The sequence below is a fragment of the Thermobia domestica genome, chromosome 3 (genome assembly GCF_964235325.1).
Source record: "Thermobia domestica chromosome 3, izTheDome1.hap1.1, whole genome shotgun sequence".
NCBI classification, from domain to species: Eukaryota; Metazoa; Arthropoda; class Insecta; order Zygentoma; family Lepismatidae; genus Thermobia; species Thermobia domestica.
The window spans coordinates 271,697,856-271,714,196 of NC_137456.1; the positions used below are offsets into that span (position 1 = coordinate 271,697,856).

At 36.5% G+C, this 16,341-nt stretch overlaps 2 protein-coding genes across 2 annotated transcripts; both read right to left on the reverse strand.

The window, feature by feature from the left end:
• Nucleotides 1-5,395: 5,395 nt before the first annotated feature.
• On the reverse strand, nt 5,396-6,601 carry LOC145682209 (uncharacterized). Its single transcript, XM_081753793.1, has one exon. It carries the CDS (start codon nt 6,599-6,601, stop codon nt 5,396-5,398), a length of 1,206 nt encoding a protein of 401 aa, XP_081609919.1.
• A 293-nt stretch (nt 6,602-6,894) lies between these two features.
• LOC145682210 (uncharacterized) lies at nt 6,895-8,521 on the reverse strand. The gene is made up of 2 exons (XM_081753794.1): nt 7,973-8,521; nt 6,895-6,972 (listed from the first exon to the last, which is right to left on the reverse strand). Exons 1-2 carry the CDS (start codon nt 8,519-8,521, stop codon nt 6,895-6,897), a joined length of 627 nt encoding a protein of 208 aa, XP_081609920.1.
• Between the last annotated feature and the right edge of the window lie 7,820 nt (nt 8,522-16,341).

Here is a 16,341-nt window from a genome sequence, read left to right on the forward strand (position 1 = left end):
GCAGCTGTGAGTCCAGTTGGAATAGTTTCACAAAAAGTACTGGAAGAATCATTACCTAAACGTTCTTCTTCACCACTTGCTTTTTTTCTTTTTTTTCAGTCTTCATTAAAAATGATTTTAAGTCAATTTGTTTACTCTTCGACGTCTTAAAGAACAGAAAGCTCAAACAAAAACATATAATTCTTTCGAGTGGCGGGAATGTAACTCTGCGACTCTGCGTGCTACGGACGGTAAGCGTAATTGTTTTCCTCCTTTACGAAGGCTGGCTGTACTCAGTTACGTAGCAAGTAGACACCGTAGGCCTTATGCAGAATCGTTTTAAAGTATGATTAGCGCGATACTAAAGGTCTGACTACTGCAGGAAACATGTTAATAGAACTCTTTAGTATGGCACTAATCATGCTTCAGAACAACTCTGCATAGGACCCCGTAGCCTTGTCTAAAGTAACCCTTGAAAATATAATGGATCTTACTGCGTGTTAAAATAATGAAATATATTTGGAAAAATAATAATTATTGAATGGAATATATGTACGTAAGTTTACATTGTCAGCCGTTTGTACTTTCATTGCTTATTTTGAATTTTTGAAACATGATTTTGGGGGGGCTTCAGCCCGTTAGCCCCCCTAAATCCGCTACTGCCTCTCACCATTTGCAATTCTTGAGTTGGACTCTTCCTGGGACCTTGCGGGTGGCCCTGCGACCACACTTTTTGCTTTGATACGTTGTACTTTTAAAATAATCGAACACGTGTTTTACTGTTTTGACATCTGGTTCACTGTTTGCAATTTCTAAGGATGGAAACGGATTTTCTGGATACCCTATATATTCATATAACTCGCACAGTATATGCATTCGGAAAAGTTTTATTGCAATTTCGTAATAGACGTCATTAGTGCTTTCGATTGGTGTACAAGCCATTTTCCATTTCGATATAGACTATAATCTCCCTCTCTTCCCTTGTGAGTTGAAAAAGTGTAAATGCTTTTTGGGACCAGCTATCCTGAGTGAAGTTTTCTGGGTTTTCCTGATTCACACCAGGCAAATGCCGGGATGGTACCTAACTTAGGTCCCAAATTGCTTCCTTCCTTCACTTTCCTTGAATAGTGTGATCGCCGAGGGACATCATCCTTCATAGTGACAGGCAGATGCTCAAAGCCCAGAAATCTAATTCGTAATTTATAAGTCCTTAAAATGGGATTTTTCGCCTCTCGAGGTACGATTTTATAGTGTTTCAAGTTGTCATCACTGTTTTAGATGATTTTATTCTATCCTGTGAAGGAATTCCTGCATCTTCGTGCTAAATTTGGCATATTCACATGCGCTTAACATTTATCGATAGCATTCTGACATTAGCATCTTGCCCAAATCTAGCATAATTTCATTCTTTCGTTTGGAAAACAGGAAAAAAACAAAAAAAAATTAATGGTTCAACCATCGTCAGCAAAAGAGCTTTGGATGATAGGTTGCAGTAAGAAATCCAGTCCGTATTTCTGCTGTGTTGTGTTGTTGAACTCAGGAATGTTCCTAAATAAAATGAAGGAATTAAAATGACCGTGCCAAGCACTGTTTACTAACCCACTAATTTTATTGTTGTGAATTGAAAGCTGTGTGCGCAGTATTTTGGATGTTTCTGTCCCTTCTCAATTCACAACTTGAGGAGAGGTGAGAACATGGAAGCCCGAAGAAAAATTTCTAAAGGTGCCATCTCCCTGGTTCCAATATTTCGTTTGGTATTTTTAATTTATATTAAGAAAATCTTAAGAAATTTAAGTTGTTTTTGTGAGCCAGGGGAGACGCTAACGCCCCTTTATTCGGGTGCTCATGGGTGATGATCAGGGTAGACCTAATAATATACCGCTAAAAGTAATACTTTAGCCCTGTGTCAGAAGCAGCATGTATTGTGTAGGATTGCGTGCAGTGTTATTCCTCCATAAAATATAAATTCACTCGTCCTCTCCTTCCCTCTTTCCAATGCAGAAAGAGAGAGAACCGACTCTTTTGATGAAGTAAGATTGTACAGAGAAAATTAAAACATTTTTGTCTTAACTGACGTCACCATTCAACCCCAATTATTCATTCATTTGTGTTCAACTTTCTTCAAAGCAGATAATGTATTTGTAGTGATTTGCGAGATGTTTTCATATCAATATTTATATGCAGAACTATAAAATAACGTCGGAAAATGAAACCAATATTCATGAAGTAGTTGTGGACCAATGCAGGGCCGGATTTCCCAATAGGCCCGGTAGGCCCGGGCCTATGGGCGCAAGCTCTCAGGGGGCGCACGGCCGAGAGAAAAATATAAAAAAATATTTAAATTAAAAATAAATAGCCATAACTTAACATATTTTTTGAATTGATTTAAAAAATCAGGCTAATAAAGCATTCTGATTTTGAAGTTCATTGGAACAAACAATTCTTGGTAGAGTTAAACTATTTTTCAACATTATGCATCAACTTCGTTACAACATTGATCTCAAACACGGGAGAACTGGCTGTAATTTTTTTAATAAAGGTTTTTAGGAAAGTAACTTTAACCATACTAGGGGGCGGAAAAAATAATTGGGCCTAGGGGCGCCAAAATGCTAAATCCGGCCCTGGACCAATGATGATTTCAGGAGGAAATTCCCTTCCCTCCATGGAGCTATTAATTTTTCTCCGGGGCATATCTCAGATTGTGTTCAACGTGAGATACAAGTATTTCTAGTGTACTATTTTCACCCCCGGTGTATTGAAAGTTCCCCAGACCGGATGGGGAATGTTCTGAAATCATCACTGCTTCAGAAAGTTCGAAATACATTTTGTTCGTTTTCCTCATACGTGTTTGACACAATTAGCTACTTATTGCTTTGTATTTTTTTTCTTTACTAGTGTTAAATAGTCAATAATTAGTGCAAGGTATTTATTTTTAATTAACCTTCTAAACTACTGTAATTCCCAATGAATGTCAAAGCAACTTCCTGATTACTTCAACTTTTTAATGCACCTGTATATCTCTGGGTAATTAACATACACTTTATAACCACTAAGGTTCAGAGATAACTACACTTCAACTAATTTTCACAATTATACAAAAAAAACTCAGCCACATAGGGCTCATATCCAATCTACAAAAAACTTCAGCCACTTATGGCTCCATTCCAACCTAAACACATTTACACATTATTTATATTACATAGTTACACTAGTTACGCCCTTCATTTGTTTTTACAATTTCTTAACACCTTGTCCAATTATTCAATAGCAAACATCTTGCCCCAACTAATTAACATAACCTAACAACTAATATATCAGTAGGTAGGATAGAACTGAAGAGCCATCTGTAATAACAAGGTAAGTGAAAAATAGAGGTTTCGAGCTAGAAAACTTATCAACTCAAAATCCCACGTGCAAGATGGAGCTGAATTGTGTTTCTCTTACAACGGACGCTTCGTACACACACTAGAGGCGACGGAAAAGTCAAGTAAGTCCACGCCCCTTCTTTATCTATGTTTTAAGAGGAATCGAGGTAACTTGACTTACCTTGTTAGTGCAGAGGGCCCTTCAATTGTTAGTCCAAATGTGAAGGTTTATCATCATCCTCTGCAGATTGATTACACAATCATCACAGTCAAGTTTCCTTCCGGAAAATTTGGTTTGGAGAAGGGGACGAGAAAATCAAAATTTGAGGGTGCGGGATTGATTTAATAAAGGATAAAGGATGTGCTCTACACAAGAATAGTACGTACAGAATTAAAGTTAATTTTTCATGGTTCCGGGGAATCGATCAGGTGTCTACGGAGCGAGCAAAGAGTTCCAGAAGTATAACTGAAAGAAACACTGAACAAACCATTAAAGATCGTCCTACAAAAGTATATTCTTTCGTTTGCAATCTAAGAAAAAAAAGTATGCTAAATGAAGTGTGGTCGAGAAACATAGTGAAATTGAAAGATATAAAAATAATTTTTGGTCATTAAAAGCTCTGTGTACTTTGAATTTGCATTCAAAATCATATTTAATCTATCTCTATTCTTAATTTATCTTAGCTCCAGGGTGTCGATTGGGTAAACATCGGATATGATCCCTAAAAGCATTTCTGAAAGAAACACTTATAGAAAATAAATGAAAACATAACATGAATTTGATGGCCAAATTCAGAACGTCATCTTGGTAAGTCATCATATTTTAATATTTAGTAGCTCTAATATTAAATTAGATTACTGTTTAGCCCTTTTCAGCGGCGAGGATTTATGAGACGCGGAGGGGTTAACATGAGGTCCCAACCACATGAGATTCCATCAAGAATCGAACCCAGGTCTCCAGCACGAAAGGCGCTTTCACTAACCATATAGGCACGTAAGCTTAATATTTAGTAATATGTATATTAAGTTGTAAAATTGCGTTTGTATAACGGAATGCAATTCCTTTTATTAATATAATCCTCACATTGTAAAACCCCAGGTAGGTGCACTATATGGTATTGTTTAAAAAGAGAATGCCGCTTTATAGTAATGTTTAGTATCGTGTTCTACTATGAATGACAGAAAACCAAATCCTACTTTATGCAATATATCCTTCATAACATCAATGTTAGATAAGAATATAAACTGGAAAGGTACCTATTTATTTTATTATCGTTCGTGACAGTCATCTTAATTCTTTAGTACATTAATACAATTAGAACACTGATGATGTATGAAGGGGTGATATGTTTATGTATTTTATTTACAAATCACACATATCACATCCAAAGCTAATGAACTGTATGATTAAACCCATATTACTGATTCACCCAGATATCATGAAGGAACAAGAAATAAGACTTGACGAATATTTTAGATGTTACTTGCTTCAATTCTTATTTAAAGGTACATGTGTTAATATGATAAATATAACATGCTTTGTTCATATGTTAATATACTGATATAATACTTAAATATTAGTACAATGAATTACTTATCTTAACATCTTTCTGCAGTAATCGTTGCTTGCTGCTAGCTAAACCACATGTTGCTTGCTAACCATCATACTTTGTCTTCGATCACACATAAACTGAGTAGCACTCTAAAACACTGTTAAGAACATGTAAATCTTGTATATTAATCAACATGAGTTTCTCTAAAGCCTATGAATAAATATGCCTTTCTGAAACTATGAATGAATATGTTTGCCTAGTTGCACTTCGCAGCACGTTGTCGAATACACAGACACAACTTGAATAGCACACTGAAGGCACTGTTGCCAGCCAATGCAAACACAACTCACTAAAACTCACCAGAAAAATCACTAAAAGAATCACAAAGAATTCACTAACACCACTAAACTATATACAAAAAATGAAACTAATATGAATTAAAATAATGCACATATGCAAGCTTATCCATCCTCCCCCTCCTTGATTGGACACAATCAATTAATGCTCTAGGGGCAAAGGAATTAATTTAGCAACACTGCGCCGAAAAATGCCACTTTTACACTTCACAGTTGCCACTCGCACTAAATTATCACTGCCCGGATGAACTTCTTCAATCACACCTAACTTCCACACTTGAAGAGGAACATTGTCTTCTTTTAACAATACGACCATGCCCGGTTCAAAATTAGGCTGAGCTGACTTCCATTTTCTTCTTTGTTGTAAGTGGTTGAGGTAATCCCTTGACCAACGTTTCCAAATATGCTGCTTCATTTGTTGAATCCGTTGCCATCTGCCTAGTCTGTTGATAGGTGCGTCCAGTAGATCTGGTTCCGGAAGGCTGAGAAGTGTAGCTCCCATCAAAAAATGTCCTGGACTGAGATACATTGGATCTGTAGGATCGTTGGAAATGGCTGTCAATGGTCTTGAATTTAGAATGGCTTCAATTTGAATAAGTAACATGTTCAACTCTTCGTATGTCAGACTTGCAGTTCCTGCTACACGCCGTAGGTGGTACTTCATGGATTTTATTGAACTTTCCCATGACCCCATGTGAGGAGATCTGGCAGGAATGAATTTCCATTCTAAACCTTCTTGAGCTGAGTGTTCCAGGATGTCCTTTCTGTTAGTCTTGGATTCAAAAAATTGTTGCAATTCTCGATTGGCGCCAACAAAGTTTGAACCATTGTCGCTACAGATAGATAAGCATTTTCCTCGCCTAGCAATAAATCTCTTCAATGCTGCGATGAAGGCTTGAGAACTTAAGTCTGAAACTATTTCTATGTGAACTGCTCTAGTGGCTAAACAGATGAACAACGCTGCATAGACTTTCATTTGAATTTTGCTGCGAATCGTGGGCTTGACATAAAAGAATCCTGCGTAGTCCACTCCCACGTGTACAAATGGTCTTGCTTCATTTACTCTCTCCTTGGGTAAGTGTCCCATTAACTGTGATGAACTTGTTGATCTCCACTTGAAACAAACCAAACAATTGTGTACTATTGCCTTGACCATCTTCTTAGCTCGTGGAATCCAATATCTGGTACGCAAAGATGCAATAAGAAGCTGTGGTCCTGCATGAAGCAACCTTTTATGTTCTTCTTTGACTATCAGATGGGTGAAATGATGACCTGCAGGTAGGATGAATTGGTGCTTGTTGTCGTACTCCAAGTTTGAATGTTCCAATCTTCCTCCTACTCTTAGCATTCCTTCCGTGTCCAGAAATGGAAAAAGATCCTTGATTGGGCTCTTTGTTGAAACTTCCATTTGTTGCTGCAAGTTCAATATTTCTTGATGATAGGTAGTATGTTGTACTATCTTGATACATCTGTGTAACGCTAAACGAAGTTCCGAAGCGTCAAGACTATCGGTTTTTCTTTCTAATTTCTTGGAAAGACAATTATGTTTGAATCGCAAATAATATGCTACTACTCTCAACATTTTGTTTAACGATGAATACCTTTTCATAAAGCTTGTTTCATGAACTGCCACCAAACTTATCATGACTTTCTTCTCTTCTGGAATACTAGCTGGCTCATTTTGTTCTTGACATGGCCATTCTGCTGTGTGAAGAAACTCTGGACCATGCCACCATTCTTGAGACTGAATAAGAGTATTGGGATCCGCTCCTCGACTAACTATGTCTGCCGCATTTTCTTTACTAGGCACGTGGTGCCATTGATTGATTGATGTGATTCTCTGAATTTGAGCCACCCTGTTGGATACAAATGTCTTCCAACGATTGGGAGGTGATTTGATCCATGACAAAACTATCGTCGAGTCTGTCCACAGGTGTATACCACTGACCTCTATATTCAATATGGATAGCGTTTTGTCTATTAGCTTCGAAAGTAACAGTGCTCCACATAATTCCAATCTAGGCAAAGTTTGCTTCTTCAGTGGTGCAACCTTCGACTTTGAACAAAGTAAATTGACTTCAATGTTTCCTTGTTCGTCTGTAGCCCTGATGTACACTACTGCTCCAAAATTTTCTTCACTTGCATCGCAAAAACCATGTAATTGAATTTCCTTAACGTTCTCCGAAGACATTACGTTTCTTGTAATTTGTATCTTCGCCATCGCAGGTAACCAAGACATTAATTGATTCCACTCAACTTGTAGGACTGTGTCTAATGGGTCATTCCAATCCATCCCTGTCTTCCACAACTTCTGTAAGAAATTCTTGTATTTGATGACAATTGAAGCGATTAGACCTAATGTATCGAAGATAGATGACACTATACTGACGAATTGTCTTTTTGTCATTGCAACATTACTTTCTGGTGCAGTTCCATGTTTACAAATTTTGTTCGAAATTATGAGTTTGTCTGTTAATGGAATCCATGCTATTCCTAAAGTCTTAACACCGTCTTGCTGACCAAGTATGATTGGCTGTTGTTTTTCCCTGAAGTCTTCAGGAACTCCTTGAAGTACTTCTTCTTTGTTAGAACTCCATTTACAAAGCTTGAAACCTGCTCTGCTTAAAATATTAATAAGATCCTTCTGTAGTTCTAAGGCCTTTGACACGTTTGGTACTGATTTTAACACATCATCAATGTAGAAATTGTGTTTTATTACTTCTGCTGCTTCTGGAAATTCCTTGGAATTTTCCTCCGCTATTTGCTTCAGACATCTTGTTGCCAAGAAGGACGCTGACGAAGTCCCGTACGTCACTGTTTGTAACTCATACGACTGGATCGGTTCTTCTACTGAATTTCTCCAAAGGATGCGTTGTAAACACTTGTCCTCATCATGAATTAATATTTGGCGGTACATTTTCTCTAAGTCTGCTGTAAATGCAACTGGATACAACCAAAACCTTAAAATAATGGAGTACAAGTCATCTTGAACAATTGGCCCAACTTGAAGAATGTCATTCAATGATTTGCCATTAGACGTTTTTGCACTTGCATCAAAAACCACTCTTAATTTAGTTGTTGTACTGTCCATCTTGAATACAGGATGATGTGGAAGATAACAACTGCTGCTGCTGTTCACGTCTTCTTCTGTAACTTTTCGCATGTGACCCAAACTTAAATACTCATCCATGAAGGCGGCATATTGTTTATGAAACTCAGGATTTTGTAGCAATCTTCTTTCAAGCTGCTTAAATCTTTGTAGTGCCATGTTGTAAGACTCTCCTAAAGCTGCATTCTCTTCCTTCTTTGGTAATTTGACAATAAATCTTCCATCTCCATTTCTGGTTGTATTCTTTAAAAAATGCTTCTCACAATTTTCTTCTTCCGGCGTGTAAATCTTAGTCTGAAGATCTTCGAGTTCCCAGAATTTTCTCAATTGTGTATCCAAGTCTGTCTCCATCTGAGCAAAACATGAAATTACCGACTGGTTGGCTTCTTCGGGTATTGAAGGCATATTTCCGACGACAACGTATCCTAGCTTCGTTTCCTGCAAAACTGGATAATTTCCTTTTCTAGTCTTCTGGCCTGGCTCAAGGAGACTGTAGAATAACCCCGCACCTATAAGCATGTCTACTGACGACGAGAGATTAAAATTTGGATCGGCTAAACAGATATCTTTTGGCAAGTTCCAATTACTGTAATCGATATCCTTAGAAGGTATGCAACCTGAAATGTTTGGCAATACTAAACAATCGACCACTGCATTAAAATCACATGTTCTTGAATAAATATTAACTTCAACACTGTGCTGAGCTTCGGAGGTTACAGAATTCATACCTCTAATGGGAACACGATTTTTCGTTTTCTTGAGACCTAATCTATGAACTAAAGCTTCGCTTACAAAATTCGATTGAGACGCTGCATCTAATAACACTCTGCATTGTTGAAAACGACCTTTAGTGTCTGTTACGTTAACTAACGCTGTTGCTAATAAGACTTGCTGACCATAATTAATCTTAAATGAGCAATAAGAGTCCTGTGGTTGAACCTTAACCTGATTCTGTTCCTTAACTTTAGGTACGTTAGTAGTATTGTTATTTGTTTTGCTTGAACTGTCTTTGTTAGTAGCCTCTTGAGTAGTATCTTCATGCAACAGTGTATTATGCTTAAAATTACATTTCTTACAAGTACTTGATTTGCATGCCTTTACTTGATGTTTATTACCTAAGCAATTAAAACATAGTTTATTTTGCTTCACGAGCTCCTTTCTTTGATTAATGTTAGCACTCAGAAATTCTGGGCAGCGAAAAACAGCATGCGTTTCTTTGCTACGGCAAATATTACATGCATTTGGAAGCACAGTAACAAACGCATTCACTTGACTGTTATTCTTTCTTTTTGCTTTCGAATCTACACTTTTGTTGTGATAAGTACTTTCAGATTGAGTAGGACGAATGTTTTCTAACATTTGACAACGACCTTCTAAAAATGAAAATAATTCCGATAACGATGGAAAGGAGTCACTACTTTGGTCAGCTTCCCATTCCCTTTTGCTTGCCGAATCAAGTTTTTCTACTAAATGTTGTGTTAGGAGTACGTCATGCAAAGGTTTGTCCAAATTCAATGCTTCAAGGGCTTGAAAATTACTACGTGCAGTATTTACAAATTGTCTAATGTCTTTAGCGTTTTCTTTCATTACTGGCTTGATATTGAGCAACCCTCGTACATATGTCGAAGCTATCAACCGTTTGTTTTCGTAGCGTTCAACAAGAAGCTTCCATGCAATTTCGTAATTTACTTCTACCGTTGGCAGATTTGCTATTAATGTAAACGCTTCTCCCTTGAGTGATGTGCGCAAATATTGAAACTTACAAACTGTACTTAATGATTCGTTATTGTGAATAAGGGAAATGAAAATGTCCTTAAAGGGCGACCACTCCTCGTAATTACCACAAAATGTGGGCAAGGAAATTTTAGGCAATTGTATTGAACTACTACTAGAATTTCCAGCTTTGTTATTTGCTGTCCCTGAATCCGTTTTTTGTTCAAAACTATCAATAAATTCTTGTAACTTAACCTTTGAATCATAATACAGTTCCTCGAATGTAATTCTGTGCGTTTCTTGTTCACCCGTCTCATCCAAGAGCTCTATTTCTGACTGTATCTCATCAAACTTAATAAAACCCCTTCAAGTGCAACTAGCCTTGTTCTTGCTTCTTGTATGCTAGGTTTATTTTCATTCTGTAGTTTTTGAAGAAATGTCTGTATTCTTGTTGCCTGACCTTTGACCGAAGCACGTTTCTTAATTAATTGACCCAACTGCACTTCTGCCATTGTTTCAGTCCTTTTTTAACTACACAAACCGCTGACAATATATTTTACTTTTCACTTTACAACAAAATACTTTGGTTTGTGTAATATTTACCTGTATCCTCATCCGCAAAAAAAAAGTTCGCATATACTGTAACTTCCACATTTTCATTAATAACTCGCTTTTCTGACTATATTATCGCTTCTTTGTGCTTTCCTTAACAAAGCAGTGTAATAATGCATAATTATTTATTATTTTAGAGAAAAAATAAAGCAAAATAAGAAAATTATAAGCAAAAAACCTTTAATCTTATGAAACCTTAGTGTGTCAAATAATTACACGAAGAATATCCCGTGGGAAAAAAGAGGGAAAATGACACAGGTATTAGGAAACACTCACTAACATGTGAAGCTATTGAACAGAAACATGAACTGAAGAGTCAACTACGTATTTCTGCGTTTAATATGCAATTCACACTTCATGCACAGTTCCAATATGCAAAATCAGTCAATATCTTCAGTTGAAATTACTGATATAGGGAGAAAATTACTATTTAAAACTTCAGGTGTGAACGTGCGCTTGGAGCGATATATGAGCATTATTACAGCATATTCTTTCATGAATTGTCTCGGTGGTCAAGCGTGTTTAGTAGTGTTCTTGAAAGTCTAGCGTCGGAGGGCGGCAGTTCGAATCTGCCTCCTGGCAGTTTTGATTTTTTCAACATATGGAAACATTTCTTTAAATATAAAGTTCTGCTTTGAAGTGCTTGAAAAAAATCAGATGAAATATCACGTTTCAAAGCCTGTTACATTTGTTCACCCTGTCATCATTTATATACGAAGACGCTAAAATGAGGAACGTTAACATTGTTATAATGGGAACAACTTTCTGATTTGAATACCAACCTTAAATCACACGTCCAAAATGAAAATTATTCATGTTCTGATACCTATTGTAATATACAGGTGTGTATATATAGAGAAAGAAAGAGAGAGAGAGAAAGTATGTGAGAGAGATAGAAAACAATATATGCTGTAATTTTAATTACAACGTAAAAAGTTATTGCAATTCATAATCTGGATTTTTACAAAGCGATTTGAACGCTTGAAGCGACTTAATATTCATAAAGCATCTTTTTCTTGAAGTGTCGCAAATAGTCCGATGCTTTGTAATATGTGCCAAAGAAATAAATGCATGTTTTTAACAGGATAGTATCGTCTACCTTTTGCTTCAATTGACGGTGTAAAATAATGTTGAGTTGATTTTAACATCCCTTTCAGCATCGAGGCTATATGAGACGTTTACCTACTGATTAGCGTGAAATCCGAACCACATGAGCTCACACCGGGAATCGAACCGGGTCTCTTACGTCAAAGGTGCGTATGCTAACCGCTTAGCTACGAAGGAACTCGGTATGAAACTAGAATAGCACACATTACCCCATATTATTTCACCGAAAGATTTCTGTTTTATGATCAGTTAAAATAGTATTTCTGGACACCGTAGCGAAAAATGTATTTGCTTTTTCAAGTAGTGTACGAAAAATACAAAGAATAAACAGTAGAAACGAAACCAAGAAATGAATTCAAAGTAAAGTGCTTTGCCTCTCTCGAATAAATCACTCAATGTATTACAAGTGCATATCTCGTGCATTTCCAGTAGAATTATTAAAACGCACTGGCTTTATAACTTGGCTGTGTGGTCTAGTGGCTAGCATGTGTGTCTGTGGTGTACAGGGTATCGGGTTTGATTCTCGGTGGGAGAACTTTTGGAATTTTAAATTTTCTCGACGTGTCTGTGTTTGTGTCCCTATCATTCAAGGTTACTGTAAAACGTGTATAACCGAGTAGGAAATATACAGAAAGTACTGATAAGGGGAAAGTAGACTTTGGTAAGTGAACTTCGGGGCCGCCTTTCGCGACGTAAATTAAGAAGAAAATAAGTGGGTTTAGCGAGGCGCTTGAAATTACAGTAATGATTGACGGTTCGGTTCCCAGTCCGGTTTTCTTTCAATATAAGGATATTTTATTTTTTCTAAATACAACGTTACATTTTTAACATTTGAATTGGTTATAAAAACAAAATCAGATAAACTGTCAGCTTTCAAACCTCTGTCACTTTTATTCACCATCTGTTTGTATACGAAGATGACGCTATGGAAATGCTAGCACTACCAAAGTTCAAATAGATTTCTAAGTTAATATCAAATTGAAAACACATGCCCAAAATGAGAATATATGTTTCTGCTTTATATGTATAGTTCAATTATACCAAACAAAATCCGCTATCCCCATTCCCTTTGGCGGTAGGGGTAACTTTAAAATTTTAAAGTGGGACCCCCATTTCTTATTGGACATTTCGATTCTCCAGAAAAAAGTGACTGATTTCACCCAGAATTGAAAACAATTCCTTCACGGATGGCACTTTAATCGATACGGGAAAAGGAGGGGTAGCAAAACGTTATGAAAATGTTTTTTGTCAGATCCGTGCTCTGTGGTCATACAGTTAGCATACTGGACGGCACAGTCAGAGATCCTGATTTCAATTCCTAGTAACCCTAGGGGAACACCAAATGAGTACATAACAAGTAGTGACTATTTTCATGAATATATGCATCATATAAAAATCGCTTAAAGTTTGATACTAAGATATTATTATTATTATTATTATTATTATTATTATTATTATTATTATTATTATTATGTTACATATTACTTGAGCTTATAATTAGGAAGACCTAGGCGCAGATGGGAGGACAATATTAAGATGGATCTCGCAGAAATAGGAATACAAAGTAGAAACTGGATCCAGTTAGCTAAGGATAGAAGTCAGTGGAGAGCTTTTGTGAATGCGGCATTGAACCTCCGGGTTCCATAGGCCATAGAATTAGTTAGTTAGTTAGGAGGGTAAGTGTGCCTAAAGTCAGCCGTCTCCAGTAGTCAGCCATTTTTCAGTAAAAAGCATATTAAATAAACATACAGTAGCTTGTTATCAAACAAATAATCAACTACAACTTAAATCAGAGCTCCAGTATTCAACCTCATTTGTTCTGGCCTGGTGTGACTCCTCGTGGCAGAAAAGAAAAATTATCATTTGAGGTCTGCTGATGCAAGTGAGCAAAGTGCGCATTTTGTTAATAAAAAAATAAGGAAGAAGCTTTACTTCAAAGTTAAGTTAAAATTATATTATTGTAAAATAGTACGAGTTATTGCTTTCTTCTATGCATGAATGTATCGTAGCTTATCAAAAATTCTTGGTTTATGATACAAACCAAGATATTGCGTAGAAATAAGGGGGGCTGACTACAAGTTGCATTTTTGATAACGTTTTCCGGTAGTCAGTCATTAGGGGCTGACTACTGGAAATGACTCTTCACTTCAATTTCCAATGGTCAGCCCCCCATTACTTTCAACGGACGACTACTGGATACATATACTCCAGTAGTCATCCACTTATCATTCATTCAATTTAAATGACACATGACATACAACTAAGACACTTAACTAATACGTAGAAGACTTTTCTAACGATTTAATGAAAAAGTAACTGTTATGATGTCACTAATTGCATCATACAAGTATAATACAGTTATAAAGTACGGGACAAAATTAAACGATCGAAAATGCCATTAAAACTTATGACGATGTTGGTCGTTTATTTTTGTCCCGTACTTTAATATCAGTCTGGTATTGTAACCATTTCAATTCTTGTATTTTTCTAGAACTGAGGGAAAAAAGGTTAAGGATTTATGGCTGGTCTGAATTATTTCTCTAAAATTTAAAAAGGACAGGTAATGAGTATTTATTTTACCCTAAGCATACGCCCTACATAAGCTTTGGGGGCCCGGGCCCCCCGGCCCTAGCAGGATCGACGCCCTTGACCCTGATCATAGCTTAGTCTTTTAATCTAAGGTAGCTATGAGGAAGTAAGGGTTATCCATATCTAATTGATTTATTTTTTTAAATTACTCCGCACAATGTCGCGTTTCTGCACGTTTTTAATTCCAAGGCTGCAATTGCTCTTCAACTATTATTATTATTATTATTATTATTATTATTATTATTATTATTATTATTATTATTATTATTATTATTATTATTATTATTATCTGTTCTTATCTGCTCTGTTCCTAGAGTTGCCTGATTGCCGAAACAATACAGAATAATCATAAATATTTACATTCTAACTCACTATGAGCGTGAGGAAAATATGTCTAACAGTTTAAGAACGCGTGATTTAGCGTTTCTTTCAACCAGTCCAAAGACATCTACTGGAATAGACTCAGTGTCAGATGTTTTTGCAATCAGGTGCGTTGAGGATACTCTATCCAAAGAGTCTTCTTATTCTACACTAATGAACACATATAAGGCTATTGTTCTGTCCGAAGAGGATCGATCTGCTATCAGTAGATACTTGCTAGTGAAATGCTCTATATCTTAGTCCTGGAACATACCAAATTTTAGCAATTGGCCGTCTAGAGCCTACAAATATATCTTCGATATCAGAAATAGACGTTACGTCTGACTCAAACCAGGAAAACAACATATCCGTTATGGCATCTTGTACTGAAGCGACGCAAGGTGAAAGGTCTGCTTCTGTTTCTACAGTCAGTAGAGCCAGAAATAACTCCATATGATCTCAGAAGAAATTCAAAGAAAACCTTCGTAAAATACTTCCATATCATCTGGCTTTGATTAGCATCTTTTCTGGCTAGCTCCAATCAAAAACAAAACTACCAAACATGTGCCCAGAGAAAAAGTTCAAAGTGCAATATCCTCCCAAGCATGGAGAAATTATCAGATGGTAAAGAATGAAAATAAAAGAAAACTAGAAGAGGAATGTCTAAAATGAAAAAGGGAGAGAATACAAAAGAAAGGAAAAATTTTAAGTCAAACAAAAAGAAAAGGACTGTCAAGCCAAGTAGCACTAGTAGTTAAAAAGACGAGACGCAAGAAGTTGTTGAAATGCCGTCTAAGGCCTGAAGAAGAATTCATAAGTGATATTGAGAACGATACACTTAAATATATTGGGTGTCACTTTTGTGATCACTGGTACCACTTAAAATGCACGTGCCTCAGTGTATTATCGTACGAGGAACCTGCTAAACAAGTGCTTATGTGTCCTGAATGTGCTTAATGAACTTCATATTAAAGGGTTAATGTCATAGCTAAATATAAATATCAATATAAATATAAATGTAAATATAAATAGGCCTATATATTAGTTTTAAATAGGCTAGTCTAGGCCGAGGCACATTTTTCTTAGTTTATGGTAAATATCATACAAGAAGTCCTTTTTCCTGTATCGCAATATATTTTCCACCAGGCCTGCTTCTAGCCACAGAGGTTTGGGGGGGGCATAGATATGTTAGGGGGGGCAAGTCATTAAAAATCTCTTACACATATCTAAATTGTGTTTTTTGTGTTGAGGTCTGGAGGGGCCACGAAACGTTTAGGAGGGCCAGGCCCCCTAGCTCCCTCTAGTTGCGGGCCTGTTTTCCACGTAGTTTTTCTTTGTAGGAACTCTGAATGCAATATATTTATCCCTTAATTTGCTACTGAGGAATTGGTCTCTAAAATTCCATTAAAAAAGTCAATTCTATAGTGTGGCTGAGTACTGGTTAAAGTAATGGCTGACCTTTGGTTTTCATAGGCCGACTACTGTTTTTTTCAGGGTTTCTGGTATTTTCTTTTTCCTGTGTAATTATGTATAAAAGATTTCCTATGCGAGCTACACAAACGTAAAATTTAAACACTGTTCTTTCTAATGACATATGC